The sequence below is a fragment of the Ciconia boyciana genome, chromosome 2 (assembly GCF_034638445.1).
Source record: "Ciconia boyciana chromosome 2, ASM3463844v1, whole genome shotgun sequence".
NCBI lineage: Eukaryota > Metazoa > Chordata > Aves > Ciconiiformes > Ciconiidae > Ciconia > Ciconia boyciana.
In genome coordinates this window covers 118,612,207-118,628,036 of record NC_132935.1, presented here as the reverse complement: position 1 = coordinate 118,628,036, position 15,830 = coordinate 118,612,207, and the positions used below count along the sequence as shown (strand labels likewise).

Sequence of the window (15,830 nt, the reverse complement as noted above, 5' to 3'; positions counted from 1 at the left end):
GAGGTTATTCCCCAACAAACCCATTGCTGCTGAGCATGCAAGTAGCTCTACACATCACCACACAGAAGTATAATCCATAGTGTTTGAGGGACTTTCCCCCCTGCCCCCCAAATAATAAGCAGGCCCCACATATGAAAATGCTATTTCTTTGGATGCAAGGGATTTGCAAGGAATTTGTAAGCTAGTAATAAGTGATATTTAAATATTGGTTCCAGAAGATGAGGCTAAACATCCTTTTATTGTACTTATGGGGCTAACAATGTAGGAAAGTGCTAGGAGCATAAGATAGCATAGTGCAATCAATGTAATGGATTTATGTGAACAAGTCTATAGAAGTTTGTGGTGAATCAATTGATACGTGCTTTGACAGGAATAGAGGGCAGATGTACCAATCCAATAGTAACCTAAGCAGAGCCTTTACAGGTACCCTTGTTCATTTAGCTGTTACTATTTCTCACATGTTCCCCCATGGCCCATTCTTCTTCCCTCCTCCCGAATTTGAAATATACTATTACATCTCTTTAAAAAAAACGACAGAAAACAAACAGGGGAGATGCTTCCCAGTTGTGTTACACATTTCATTTGAAGATACTGAGAGCTCAGTTAGTATCCTATGATGAAAGTATTACTATATTATTTACAGAGGAGAAAGCTGAGCAACTGCAAAGGCCAGATCGCTCTTCTGGAGTAGGGCAATATGATTCTAAGTTGCTACTAGTGTACCCCACTGGGAGAGTGCATGTGTATAAAGGGGTAGGGGAAGGAGGTGAACTGGCATTTTCATCTCAAGTCTAATTGCAGCCTCACACATAAATTCACTTTTTTTTTTCAAGAGAATACTCTTTACTGAACATGATTACTCTATTTTCATTAATTTATAGGTTGCTCAGTGCCCCGTGCAAGCTTTCATGTCCCATTCTGACTCTCGTCTACAAAGTTGTGCTCAGGAGTGCACTTGCCTATCAGAGCAAATCACTGCATCTCCTACTCAAACACCCACTTGACAGAGGAAGCCTTAAGTTTTCTGTGTTTATTTGCTTCTCGCTGTGACAATATACACCCTGATTTCATCTAAAAATAAAGTAAGATTTGTCAGGCAGCCTATCTCTGAGCATCACAGGTTTTAAGTTAGACCTTAAACCTTTGTGATATCCAGCAGTGTATTAGGATAGCATCTTTAAAACAAAATTAAGCTAAAAGAACAATATATGATCTCCGTTCTTAAGAAAATAATATTATAGAATGACCAACCCTCTCTGTCCTCTCCCCTGCTCCCTTTCATGCCTTAAAACCTATCCTGGCTTGCTGGCAGTAAGTGTAATTCAGTTGAATTTAGCTCTACATGGGCTTGATCATATATCTAGCATCCAAAACTGTCTTCTTGGACGTTTGTCAAGTGCATGAATAGTACTACGAAACCAAGAATCAGTAATCTTCTGCTAGAGATACATCTCAAAAAAATTCAAACTATACAAACAACTTTAAAAGGACAATGCCATCATGTTTAGCCTTGCGCTGATTATTTAGCCACCTGAAACCTTAAAAAGTAGTACTAATTGCTGAGTCAGAATTGCAAAAGCAGTTGTATCCTATCCTTCTGCTGCAGTGGAAGGAGGGAAATCAATCAGATTATTATGGACAGGGCCATCTTGATCTGAAATGCATGAAGTGTCATATGGCCAGGTAACTCCAGATCACTTTTGCAGTGAGACTACGATGTTACACCTGCAAACTCAGCAGATGACAGCAAGATTTGCAACCTGCAAAGTACTTCTCACAATAAATATGAATAAAAAAAGACCCATTATTTTCTAAAGTACCAAGTGCTTTTCCATCTCAAAGTGTACTGTTCTTTCCCAGTCTGTTCAGAGAAGATGGTGCTGCAGTTGGCTGCTTCTGGAAGGAAACAAGACAGTAAACAACCCATCAGGATCCAGCTGACGGGCTTCTGGATAAATGCACGCCTGCCCCATTAGAAGTAGGTCCCAGCAACACACTCTGTGCAACCTTCTGATTCCAGCTCATGTATAAAAGCTAAAAGCTCCATCTTCCCTATGACATGACATAGTTATTAATTAGATATAAATATGATGTTCCTGATACAGAGTTGTTGCAGGTAAGAACTGATGTCAGCTGGCGTCAGCTTCCTACAGTGCTATGCCTCCCTCATCTGAAGCAGCTCTCCCACTGTGTTGTATGGCTGCTAAACAGGATTCCTCCTCAAAAAGGTTTTCTTCAAATATTTGTTTGGGACAAACCTACAAAGGTATAGAGCACCTGCAAAACCTCCAGGGATTTCCAAAGCAGTGTTGGACCTCAGGCTTGTGGAACCTTCTCTTTAAAACAAATAAAAGGAAAAAAAAAACCAAAACCAACAACTGTCAGTACACTGTGGACCTTATAATTAGCTTAACCAGTAAATTTCTGCTTCCCCTGAGGTGCATCATAATGTGTATTTAATGATATCCTCCTCTTCCCTATATCCCTAGCTGTTTTATATACTATAAATTATGGATGAGCTTCTGTTTATATATGCAGTCTTTTAGCTGTAAAATAAAGACCACTAATATAGCACTTAGAACACACCAGGACGCCTGCACTCCATCAATGTTTAAATGGGTATAACATGCCAACTGGTTGTTTGCTCTCACTGGCAGTGATGTATGGGAGGGAAATGGACTGAGAGAGCAGAGAAGCATCCGCCCATTGCTCTAAGCTCCTCCTATCCCAACATTGTACAGCCTTTGCTTATTGTTAATGAGAAACAGATGGTGCTATCCATCTCTTTTTATGAGATGGGGAAATAAAATATTCAGCCTTGTATCACTATTTTTACCATGGGCAAGGGATCTCAAAGAAATCTAAGAGGAAAAAAAGGAAAAGACAATATCTATAGCTACTACCACACCATAGTTCTGCAGTTAAACAATCAATAATATATTTCAGGGAGATACCATGTGTGTGTGCGTGTGTGTGTTCCTTAATATGAAGATCAATAGATTTTGCTCCAATCAAGCAGGTCTCATGCAGTTGGTCTCTTGGCACAGTGCTGTCCCCAGCTTACACAGCTCAAGTTCTCTGTGTACAGCATTTACTTCATACTACAAAGAGGCATGAACAGGGAGGTAATGCAGGGCTTCCAGAGCCCACTGGAAGTTTCCAGCTGATATGGATGAGCTACACACAAATAGCTGTGATTAAAATAAAAATTGCTTGGCAGGTATAACCTCACAATTATATCTGGGACTATTACAGCTCCCCCACACAGTGTAAGCAAGTGATTTTGGTAATAAATGCAATGCAATAATAAACATGGGTTTCTAAAGACCAGTGTTATAGCATGCAACTGCCCTAAGTAACTGAATGTTACTAGCTTTATTGTGCTAGTGAAACCACGTGTACTATCTGCTACACAGAAGACAAATAAAAATATATCCTTTAAGATAAATTTCCAGTTCTAAATTATGAAATCTGAACTGCCTTAAGATTTGCTATCGTTACCTCCCTTTCCTCTGCATGTCTGTCTTTCTGTTAATCATGTTTCTTCTTCCCTTTTATTTAATCTATCCTGCTTCTGCTTGCTTCAAGTACTAATTTGTTTGCCAGTTAACAAAGAAAGTCTTAAACAGAGGAAGCTCTACTTAAATAATCCTTATTGGGAAACAGGTTAACATACATAACTCTAACCCAGTAACAGTCAACTTGGGCAGCTTTAATAGAAAAAAATGCACACTTTTTTTTTTGCTTCCCTTGAGGTTGTTGTGGCCGCAGAGTCTGTCTACAAAAACCTTGGCTACACTAGGAACATCTGCCCTAATAAATCTGTTGCAAGAGCCCCCTTGTTAGCTGTGGCATGTACTAGTAAGAAAGGGGTTTTATCATTACAGGCAGATCTCTGCTCAAACAAAGCCAACACACACAGCTCAATGGTACGATGTGTACACAAATCAGAGTTTGGGTTTTTTTAGTCAACATAATGTCAGCAGTTAGGACATATGAAAACTTCACTTATTGCAGTGGAGCCCATGAAGATTTGCTGTTACAAGCTTGGACTCAAGAGTTCCAAAATCCACCTGGGAGAGAGTAAGGAACTTTGCCTGGAAAGGGCATAGGGCCTCTCTGCCAGCTTCCGTAGAAGCTAGGTTTTGTTTAGGAAAGAAAAAAAATATTGTAATTCTTTTGGCAGAAAAGGTAACTTTCTCAAATGATATACAGAGGAGAAACTGATACAGTTTAGTCCTCCAAATCTGCTGACAGATGCATGCTTACCATTCATAGCTGAATGAAAGCAAAGTTGAATGGCAAGCAAGCTCAGGAAAAAGAATTTGGGTTGTTCCACTGCTGTTGATGAGAATCAAGTAGGCTGTAACTGCTCTACGTTTGCTCTGCACAAGTTGCCTTTCAGTATGCTTTCCAGTAGACCCTCTGTTAGAGCTTCCATGACTTTATTTCTGTTAGCCTAATAGGCTAACATAATTGCAACTATGTTAGCTACAGGAGCAACTGGAGCTATGCTACCTTTCCAAGGGTGTCTAGTTATACTAAGAAAATTCTTCTCTATTCAAAACAAAGCAAAAATAAAAACATGCACACTTCAAAGGACAAAAGAAAACAATAAAATAACCCTATCAAAGCAAAAGGCAGAAACTGAATTTATGGGAGGGGTGAGAGAATCCAGACTGGATGGCCAAATTAATTCGTGTTCCTTAACGCACTGTGGGAAGACAATTGGACCAAATGGTGACAAATGTGGTGAAAAATCCTGTAAAGAGGTAGAAAATCCTTATAAAGGACTGTACACATCTGGATCTCTAGTACTGACTGATGGCTGAGAAGTTTTGAAGCTGTTCAGTGCGGCTTTTCTCACTTTAGCGTGACATTTCTGCTACTCCAATATTTTTCACAAAGTCTACTATTTCTCAGACCAATGAGCCTCCCTCTGGTGAAAATTTGGGACTAAAACTTGTTACTTCAGAACAGAATTTCAAAATGTGTTGAGTTCAAGCTTAACTCTCCAAATGCAGAACAACAACAGGCTTCTGGTGTAATAACTGAGGATTTAAACAGCATGTTCCCCTAGGTCCTGTCCTTAAACTCCAGAAAGAAAATTCAGTTGAGTCAGACACAAAATTAACTCTCCCTCTCCTGGCTCTTATGTTCCACAAGCAAGTTGCCTAGGAGCTACAGAGCAAAGTGCTTAAACACGCTCACCCTGACTTGTGATCACTTAGTTAACAGCAGCAGCTTAAAGGCATTACTCCTTCAATTTGGAAATAGGTGGGGGACGAGAATGTGAGTCTGTATCTCAGCAATTCTGGCCCACAGTCTTATATTCTGGCATAAATCTATTTTCACTGGCAGTGTAAGCTAGCAAACTTAGCTGGGAACTAAGGCACAGCACATGCGCAATTCTGGTGGCTCTGTTCAGTGGGGGAGAGGCGGTTACTGGTGCAGTAGAAGGACACTTGGGAGCAGCAGCTTAAACCACTCTATCAAAATGCACTGGCACTCATCTGTCACTGTCCTCACTCTCCAATTGTGAAAAAGCCTATCCAAGCCTACAGCTTATTTTCACTTCTTTTCCCTTGCTGCTCTTCTTAAAATGTTACTAATGCAGCTTGTCAGATTTTCTTCAGCTTTATAGCAGGAGCTAAAGGCATTGTGCTGAGAAACAAGTGAAAGAAGGAGGAAATACTCTTCAGTGTAAGACATAAATGGTGCTCTACAGTGGGGTTTACTTTTTTGTCATTGGTGGTGGCTGTTTTCTTTAAGATGGCTAAGGAGAAAAAAAAATTGCAGAAATCTAACATTGTACAAAAGAAAATATAACATTCATCAAAAATCCCAATAAAAGCTAAGTGAGCATAAAAACTGTTTTAAGGAATAAACACTCAGGCATTGAGTCCTGTTAGCATTCAAATCAAGCAGCAAGATTGTTCATATCACAAACTTAGTCCTCCCCAACACACTCACCAACACAACACAGTGTCTGTGATGTACTTCCATGGCCCATGATGTGCTAGGAAAGCAAGCAACTGAGCGACTGTTTATCCAGACACAGGTTTAATGTGTGTTCTCTGCAAGTCTCTACATACCATTCCAGGCAGTAAGTATACTTATCTATGATTTCAATCTTCCAGTTTTGTGCAGCAGAAAACATCAATAGTTGTGCTAAGTCACTCACCCATAACGTGTAGGACCCCCTGCGGCTCCCTGGAAAAGTCAGCATACTCTGATCTGAGACAGCAATAGATGCCAGGCCACTGCTCCTGGATGGTGGCCATTCAAAGTCAGCCTCGGCCTGCTCAGTTTTGCTTTTCTGCTTCTTTATAATCTGTAAGGTAGGGGAACAGGGGGTGGGAGGGGAGGAAAAAAAGGGTGCTTGGAAAATACTGAGCCGTATGGAGAGAAACTACATTAACCCTGTCTCAAGGCAAACTGCCTAGGAAGAACATTTGAGTTTTCCTCTGCTTTTGCTCCAGTTCATGCAAGGATGATTCTGACAACTTGCATGCATTTCTTCTCATCTGAAGTCATATTGCTTGCAAGCACATAAGCATCGATACAATGAATCATAATCAATGCCTGTAGGAACATCAGAGGTGAATTAAATAAACATAGAAACCTGTTCCTACAGTAATACTTTAAACATTAGCAGCATCTAAGTGTCAAGTATTTTCTCAGACAAGAATTTTTGCAAAGAAACATAAAATACTAGATATGAGGGGAATTTCAAAGGCTCCCATGACATCTAGACACATTTCTACTGAAAAGAAAGAGGTCTTAGGTGTCTAGGCACTATTTTTGTTTTTGAAAATCTACACTGTCTTAAGAGAGAGAGAAGATCATATAGACTACCTGTCTCCCTACACTGACAGATTATATCCTGCTACACTTAATTTCCACAACTTTTCTGACTCCAATTTAAAATATCTACAGAATATTATTCTATGACAGAAAAGATCTTGTTAGGCAGCTTTTGACAAAAGTGGTAGCAATTCAGGGTTGGCTGAGATAGGCTCTGTTCTATCAAAGATCCGATAAGCAGAATTAATCTTCTAACATCCCTATTAAAAAAGAAGGCAGATTATTTTCCACAGAGCTGTTGCTCTTCTGGCTTTTCTTGACAGCCTTATAAGCAACATGTTCCTCTTCTGGTGTGTGATCCATACATTGTTAAATGCCATATCCCATACACAGATGTGGTAATTAGCTTAGCTCACATGGAGGGAGACTAACTTAGCAGAGTGGTTACTTTACTGATCACAGGAGCTCAGTAGCACTCTGTTCATGCTCGTCTTGCCTTGCTCCAGACTGTCCAAACTCAAGTGGTATTTGTTCCCACTAGCCCTCCATTTCTGTGCTGTGTCAGTGCCAACTGCGAGCTTTGCAGGGAGAAGAACTAGCTTTCCAGAAAAAGACACCTAAATCAGACACACAGAGGGTTCTGTGATTTTTTGGGTGTCTCTCTCATAGCATCATTAACAGAATTCTGTTTTAATGATCGATGTTTTCTTTGTATGTGTTGCAGATGCAGGGTTCAGTAGAGTTGGTATGGTCAAGAGCCACACTACTTTACGCTGGGAAACTTCGTGCCTTTTGGGAAGTGAAGTACAGATGTAAAATTCCATCGAGCAGGGGCCTCCTCTTCCAAGCAAGGATATCACAGATCTGAGGGAGTGGTACCTCTCAGCTCTGAGGGTGTAGGCCATCAGTTTAGGCACTGGATTAAGATGATTTATAAACTGATCTCTGTGTCACATGTAGCTGATTAAGCCTATATTGTGATAGTTGAAGTTGCAACTTACCATTTACTCTACTTTCTACATTGGTGTCATCTTTTTTGCTGTTAGCAGAGTCAAAGCTCACCACACTAAAGGATTGTGTTTTGGCTATTAAACAAACTAGGGAAAAAATACATGCCATACCTTCTGCACGATGGTTGTGGCCAGCTCTTCTATGAGGTCCTCCTTGTGTTCCTGCAAGTAACAAGCCTCGTTCTGCTTGTCCTGCATGAAAATGGGTACCTGTAGTTGCTAAAATTGCATAAAAGCAGCCTTTCCACAGAAATGGTATAGATCATGAAATGGGTAATATGCCCTATTGGCACTGTGGGAAGAAATTACAGGTACTTACATTGCATGTCACCTTCTGAAATGCAACATGCATCTTAGATACAAGTTCATAAAACCGACACCCAACTCTTTAGGTATAGCATGAGATAGTCACTAATTCTTTATGTTTTCTTTTGTATCTACTTGTTTTTGCACCACTATCCAAATTAAAAGAAACATAACTGTTCTATTTAAATTAATACATTTTTTTTTAAATGTTACCAGGCTGTCACTGTAGGTCTCTGCCTTAGAAATAGCTTCTTCCACTGCTTCCTCTGCAACACGTAAGGCCACAGCAAGGGTATCCATCATGCTATGTCCTAGGTGAAGAATAAGAAAAACCACCATGTTCTTTATATGTGTACATCTTGCATAATGAGCTCCAAAATTCAGACTCATATTCTGGACTTATATTCAAATCTTAGGTTGTTCATGACAAAGTTCACTTCCTCAATCCAGAATTATGCACAGTAAAATAAACACCTTAAGACAGAGAAATTTGTCTCAATCTCTCTGTTACTTCTTAAATGTAAATATTAAATACAATAAAACACAGTATTTTTATGTTGCTCATTTTAGAACCCAGTAAAATAGTTAGGAGGAAATAATAGGAAGAAGATTTGTAAACTTCCTATGAACACCAACAGAATACAAGAAAGAGAATGAAAAAAATATATAAGCATAGGAAAGGAAATGGGAGAGAAGTAACAAAAACTGAACATTAAGAAAATCACACTAGAATAAGCGTGTAGTAGCTATATAGCGAATACAATCTGAAGCAAGATATCCCAGCCTGGTATAGAAAGGAGTTTTAGTATCTTGCTAAATGTTTCAGCTAAAAGATTGTTAGATCTGTGAACAAGACTTACCAGCACTCTAGGCTATTTGTCCAATAATTCAAAGTGTAAGGACTGTGTTTTAATCAAGTGAGTTTTTAGCAGCATACCTTCTGTCTGTTGGTAGAATGTAGAGTCACTGCCACAAATGCTTCCTTCATTTTCAAAGCTTCCTTCAAAAAAACCTCCTTCTGCTCAAAAAAGACAGTACCATGCATTAGTATAAGAAATACCCATTATCAGCAGACACATTATTAGATTAGAATATTCATTCAAGATACGGTGGCAGCACACACAAAGAGGGATAACCGGAAGATTCCTCCTACCTTTTGTATAAACCATGACTGCAGCAACTTTTGTACAAAACATGACTGCCTTTATATGAAAGACCTCTCATTCATTTTGGATGGAGAAAACTATTCGTACAGTAAAAGAGAGAGAGAGGAAGAAGCTACTAGGTATAAAACTTACATGGTAGAAGTTAAGTACAGGGAATTTGCCTTTAACATGACATTTGGGGTTGAAATAGATTCTACATTTTAAAGGGCAATGCTGTATAAATAAGCCAAAACCCAGATACATATACAAGTATTTATCTTCAAAGGGAACAAAAGGTTTACCTAACAGTCACACGGAGAGTAGAAGAAAGTTAGCAATGACATTTAGACTCAAACGCCTTCCTTAGAAAGGTCTCACAGATAGTGCACATGCCACTGTGACTCCTCATTGCATTGTTCACACTTCCATTCAAGGACAAATTCAGTGAGGCTATGGCTTAAGTAAAGGCAACACATCATAGTAAAGTTCTGAAGGATCTATCCCCACAGTTTTTAATTCCATTATCCCACTTCTGTCCTCACTGACACGGATTTTCTTGTCTTCATACATATTTGTTCTCAACTGTTAAGGAATCTTCTCTAGAAAAAAGAATTTGATACAGAGAAAGCAAAAAGACTAATAAAGCAGAATTTAATGCATAGGTCACTTCTCCCTAGAAGCTTTTATGCCAATATTCATAGAAAACACCTAAAATTTTTACTCAGCATACCATCCTATATAATTTCAGAAAAAGACGAAGTAAAGACTATAGAAAAATTACATTCTCTGTACAAATTTCAAAATAATTACCTTAGGAAAGTATCTGGTCCAATAAATCCAATGGAATTTCAAACATTCAGCTAGCTGTGTTTTGAGTAATTTGCTAAAGTTACCAGTATGACACCAAATGCCATTTCTTAGAACCCATTTTACATCTCCAATTGCTCTTCTTATGGGGTGATGCATTGTAACACCATAGTTAAGGGAGAATTGTGTCTTTTCATTTAAAAGGGTGATGCCAATACTTAATCATTTACAATACTTAATCATACTTAACCATTTACAAACATCAATACAAAGATAAGATGTGGCCAGTTTCAGATCCTTAAGCGTGCAAAACTCTAAGTGAGGACAATCTAAGTTTTGGTCAACTTGGATACTGAATGTATCCCATGTTAACCAAATTTTGCTTCAAACACCATGGAAATGTGCTCCATGGTTGAATGTTGAATGCAAAATTATTTCTCATTCATTGACTGCTCAGAACTGTGATGCATTTTGGAACACGGGCTAGAATACAAACTGCAATTTACTTTATGGACTGAAGATAACAGTTCTTCGGCATCACTGGCATAATTAAGATTAAATGTTCTTTGAATTCTTAAACAGCTCTCTAGACACTTCACCTCTTTCTTCTCTCCACTGAGGTATTTATTTAAAAAAAAAAAGCCTTAAAAAAAGTATTTTTTGAAATAATCTCAGAATTTCCATTGTCTCAGCTTGTGTGTTAAAGTAGATAAACTAATAAGAAATCAACACAGCTGTTCTTACCTGTTACATCAGGACAAATTCCGCTCTCCAGCCTATGCTTCTTGTATAAGTTCTTCAGGACTTTGGCACTTCCAAAACACTTAAAGCGGCTTTTGACATTATTATAGTACCAATCCAGAGACTGGGTCCTTAGGAGCCTAAAACAGAAAAATAAACTACATATTTGGAACGATTCTACAACAAATAAATGTAAACAGTTTACCATCCTTTTATGTAAAAAAGGATCTTTTAGGCCTCAGAGCATAGACGTATTAATTTCCAAACACTTCTTTACTGTTTGTACTTCCCAAGTGTCCAGTATACTGAGGCAAAAAAAAAAAAAAAAAAGGTAACTCATGAGCAAATATCTGCTTCACATTACTCAAGGTTTTATTTGGTCTTGCTACTATCAGAAGAGGTGCTCTCTCCTTTTACATTATAATGCCAACACTACAGCATTTTGAAAAATATAAACAAGCCTTCAAACAGTACAGGAAGGTTTTAAAAATAGCCTTTAGTTACATGGATTTACAGATAATGTAAGAACATTAGCCCATTAATGCACCACAAAAAATAACATTTTCATAAAAATATATCACTGCTTTTATTTGGGGAAACCAATGGAGTAGACAAAGCCTAATTAGAGGACCTCAAAGCAGAATGAGCAAAGAATGGTAGGCAGACCACCTTTTTTGGGGGGGAGGACTCACAACTGCAGTTTGGTTTCTAACTTTCAAAGTAAGCATCACCGACATCAATAGCTCATCCTAATGGATTTGTCCCCAGAGCTCATATACTTTTATAAAGCCACGAGATACTGTCAAACTCTGTATTCTTTTCCACATGGCAGAGGGCTCTTGCTCCACCTGTTACTTCAGTAGTGGGTGGTAGACAACCTGCACCATATTCCCAGGCAACACAATGACAGGTTACTGCAGGGTAACCCACAGTGGACCCATACATTTCCTACCAAAGGAGTCTTGGAGAGGGGGATCCTAGGGGCCCACCTGTAAATTAAAGCTGACTTACCCAAAAGCCTCCAGTAAGGAGAAATAAGTCTGAGCCAGTGAACATGAACTAATTCTGAGTGTTTGATTCCTTATTTGAGCTCATTTGATCCTTTGCACATTGCCACAGTAGTTTATCTTTAATTAATTTGCTGCACTTACATTGCAGGAACCAAGATATTTTTATAGGACATGAAAACATTTCATATAAAACAGTCTTTAGTATAGGCTGCAAAGGTAATGTCCTCTTTGTAATAATTATAAAAATTGGGGTCTTGTAACTAGAAGCCCTATGGAGCTTGTTACATAATTAAGCAAACAGATGATTCTTAACACCAAGATTTTAGAAACCAAAAGGCTAAGGTTAGTGTCTAGTGTCAATATATGAACCCCTAAAGGAATGATGTTACTATCAGGAGTGCTGGACTCTCAGCACTTCCAGACTTGAAGACATTCAGATGATTTAATTCTGTTTTTTAAACCTGGGGTCATGGGTGAAAAACAAAATAAAATGAAAGCCCCAATGTAACCTTTAGATTTTCTTTCAGGCACTCTAGACTTTTCTTTATAAAGTGCAAAGCAAGTGACAATCCATAATTTTTGTTTAACACATACCATTTCATAAGCAAATAAAATCTCACCTACTGAGAGACTAGCAATGTAGTTCTTATGCGGCACTGAACCTTAGGAGATACTTGATAACAAACAAATACGCTGAGCCTGGGGTTTCAACTAAATGCTTCTAGTCCGGCTCTGGATTTTTTGAGTTTCAATATATTGCTAAAAAGGGATACCCACTTCATGTAAAGCAGAACATTATGATATAGTCCACTTCTCTGTCACCACTGGAAAGTGTTTAATAGCAAACACCAGCAGTAGGAAATCAAAAATAAAAATCAATGAAGCCTATCGTATTCAAACTGTGAACCCTTAAAGTTATGTTAGTTACTCTACTGAAGACAAAAACTGAAGAAAAAGCACACAGTGTACAGAAGCATATTTTTTCTGTATGCTGTGTCAGCAGTTAGATGTAGGAGAGACGTTTACAGATAACGTAAGAGTATTAGCCCTTTACTGTCTGTTTGCATAGTAATATCCCAAGCCTAACTATGGTTCCCAGGAGGCTGATTAGTTCCAATATTCACCATTCTACAAATATCACTAACGTGATGAGGGCAAAAATCCTTTTTTTTCTGGAAAATGTCCTTACACATGGTGCACAGATGACTGACATCTCATGAAGCGCAGGTGGCTGGTGATAGAGCATGAGCAATGGGAAGCATGCCTAGGTTTGTCTATGAAGTACAGGATTTCTGAATTCCTATAATACTCCCACCAAGAAATCTGTTATGATGCCTGTCCAAGTCCTGACCCACTGACCAGGGCTTGGCTTGCTGGCACAAGTGATGAATCTGTGAATGGAGGCAAATTTCTCTCCCAAACCTGCAATTCTTTGGTGTTCTGAGAACCTGCCTTCTTCGTGGGCAGGAACCATTTGGTCTCATGGAAACTGCATCAGAAAGGAACAACACTACATCTTCTTGCTGAATTTGATTCACTTTTGTCCACTGAGTTTCTACAGGTGCTGGGAGTGTAAGATTTCAGTCAATAGCATGGAGTCACAATCATTATGATGGATAAAACTTAAGTCTGCACGACTGGGTTGAAAGAGGCTTAGCAGGAGGCATTGGTCAGGAAGGATGCTCTTCTGCCCAGTGAACACAGTATTCTCCACACTGTCCACAAAATAGCACTGTCACTACTGGTGGACTCACAGCACTGTCAGTCCTCAAATACATTGCTTTAGGGCTTTCAAGATCCCTACCAACTACCTTAGCATGTTTACCAAGCAACCTCAGCTCCACTATCTCAAAATGCTAAACTTATCTTCTTGGAAGCCAAGTAGATGCAGTTCTTAATATTCAGACTGAGTGACAAGGTACCAAAAGCAGAAAGTCACCTATCTCATTGTACAAACCGTATGAGTTAAGATAGTCAGTTATGAATGCTGACTGGCAACTTGGGAAAAATGAGAGATAGGATCCACTGCAAGCCTGCTTCCCCATCTTTTTCCCCATGTTACCATGTTTTTCTGGGTCTGATCAATACTGTTTCTGTAAAAACAGAAAGCTAACAGCACTGATTTTTTAATGAGGTGAGACATAGCTTTGCAACTAACACAATTTTAGAGACAGGCTTTGTATTTGTAATGATAACATTTTCCATATGTGAACTTTGGGAGAGTCAGAAAGATAGATTATACATCTCAAAGCAACAATGAAAGAAGAGGTGCTTGCCTCTTTGTACTGGCTAATCTGGTGTAAACACAAGGATTAGGATTTTTTTTTTTTAATTTCCTCATTGCTGCAGGATTAACATTTTGTGAGTAATCTAATAATCTCATGCTTCTCTCCTGTGTTGGAGAGCTACCAACAACCCCAAATCTATGCCTCTGTCCTGCACACATTTTATAGCAGATTACAATGCCTCCTCTAAAGCTTTTCAGCCTCTTAATTTTCAAATAAGTCACAATGTCCCTGCTGATTCCTCCTGGGGAGAGAGGATTTGGAGAAAAGAGTAGTTTAGTATCTTATAGATACTAAAATAAAGGACCCACTAGAAAGAGAAATAAGAGCATTTTCACCTTATTTCAAAATCCTTTAATGTTGACTTGTATTTTAAAGCTGTATTCTGCAAAAGCAGTCCATGAGTCCAGAATAATGAAAAACTATGACAGCACTAGCATTAAATTGTTAAAATGAAACACTTTCCTTATTACCTCTAATAGAAAGTGTGCAAGTTCTCCCATGAAATGAAAGTTCACACTTAAAGGATATTAGTTGGATGCATTTTAAAGAATCAGGAATTGTTGAAGCCATTTCTCTCTCTTTCTGTTCCATAAAGACTGCTATGTCTTTATTGCTAAATAGCTTTAAATGCTAAGGACATTATTTATGTTATATTGCCATGGAGTTGAGTTGCATTTTGATGTGCTTTTGGCAGAGGGGAATACTGTGATTTTAAAACTCTGCCTTACTAGAAAGTGTAAAAGCTAGGCAGACAGTTTTGGTTTAATACCATTAAAACTTGAACAAGTATTATAAAGTCCCAGTCTTTTTTTTTTAGTGCAGCAATATGTTTGCCTTAATCAAGTAGCACTGTAAGAGCAACGGATAAGCCAGTTAAAATCTTCACAAGCGGTTTTCAGTACACTTCTCACCTGCAGCAGCCAAATACTCAATTTTTAGCCTTCTGAGAAAAAAAAGTACACCAGCTGTGCTGCGGAGTGGAGACATAAACCATCTCTCTCATGATTAGTGATGATCACAAGATGATCACGTGAAAGATGCCACTCACGCATGATGACAAGTATTCACTACTTAACACAGAGGAGGTTGTTTAGTGACTTGATTTACCACTTTAATTTTTTTTTTCTTCTAAAAAGTTGTGAGGTTTTACTTGGTCTAAAGGCAATATGAAGCTTCTGCAATAAATCTTCTCTAAAAGGTAGTACCAACTTAATGTTCATGACCTTAATCTCTACTCATAACGCAAGCTGAACTACAAGGAAGCATTTTATAACAACAACATTTTTCCATGAACTTTGTGAGAAGTTTTCTCCCACAAGAAGAACTTGTCACTTACAGGAACTAGACTGTAGCTCAGTAAGTCAGGAGGTGCTTCTGGAAATCTGAACTTACATTATTTAAATGTCAGAGTGAATACATAATTCACTTGGAGTTTCCTTGCTGTTGACTTGCACTGGGAACTGAAGACTCCTTTTCAGCGTTCCACTCCTATCTTTGCGCATCTTCCATAGCTTTATGCCAACAGCCACACCAGTAAACTCTTCTAGTCCTTCAATCTGACTCCAAAATCAGGGCCACAAACTTCACCTGCACATCAACAACTCTTTGTACAAATGGTTATGCCAAACAGTTTGTATTTCTGAGCTCACCTCCATATATGTATTGTGAAATGTTAGATATGAGTTTCATGCCACCCTGCTAGAGCCTCTTACGTTC

General features: G+C 38.6%; 1 protein-coding gene across 2 annotated transcripts in view; it reads right to left on the bottom strand.

Moving 5' to 3' along the window:
- Window positions 1-15,830, bottom strand: part of MYRIP (myosin VIIA and Rab interacting protein) — a 223,514-nt gene that overhangs the window by 44,955 nt on the left and 162,729 nt on the right. For both annotated transcript variants that reach the window (XM_072851423.1, XM_072851424.1), the window contains 5 exons: window positions 10,820-10,956; window positions 9,061-9,141; window positions 8,337-8,434; window positions 7,929-8,009; window positions 6,185-6,334 (listed from right to left, as the gene is read on the bottom strand). In XM_072851423.1, the coding sequence (XP_072707524.1) occupies window positions 6,185-6,334; window positions 7,929-8,009; window positions 8,337-8,434; window positions 9,061-9,141; window positions 10,820-10,956 (547 nt within the window). The remainder of the gene's footprint in view (window positions 1-6,184; window positions 6,335-7,928; window positions 8,010-8,336; window positions 8,435-9,060; window positions 9,142-10,819; window positions 10,957-15,830) is intronic.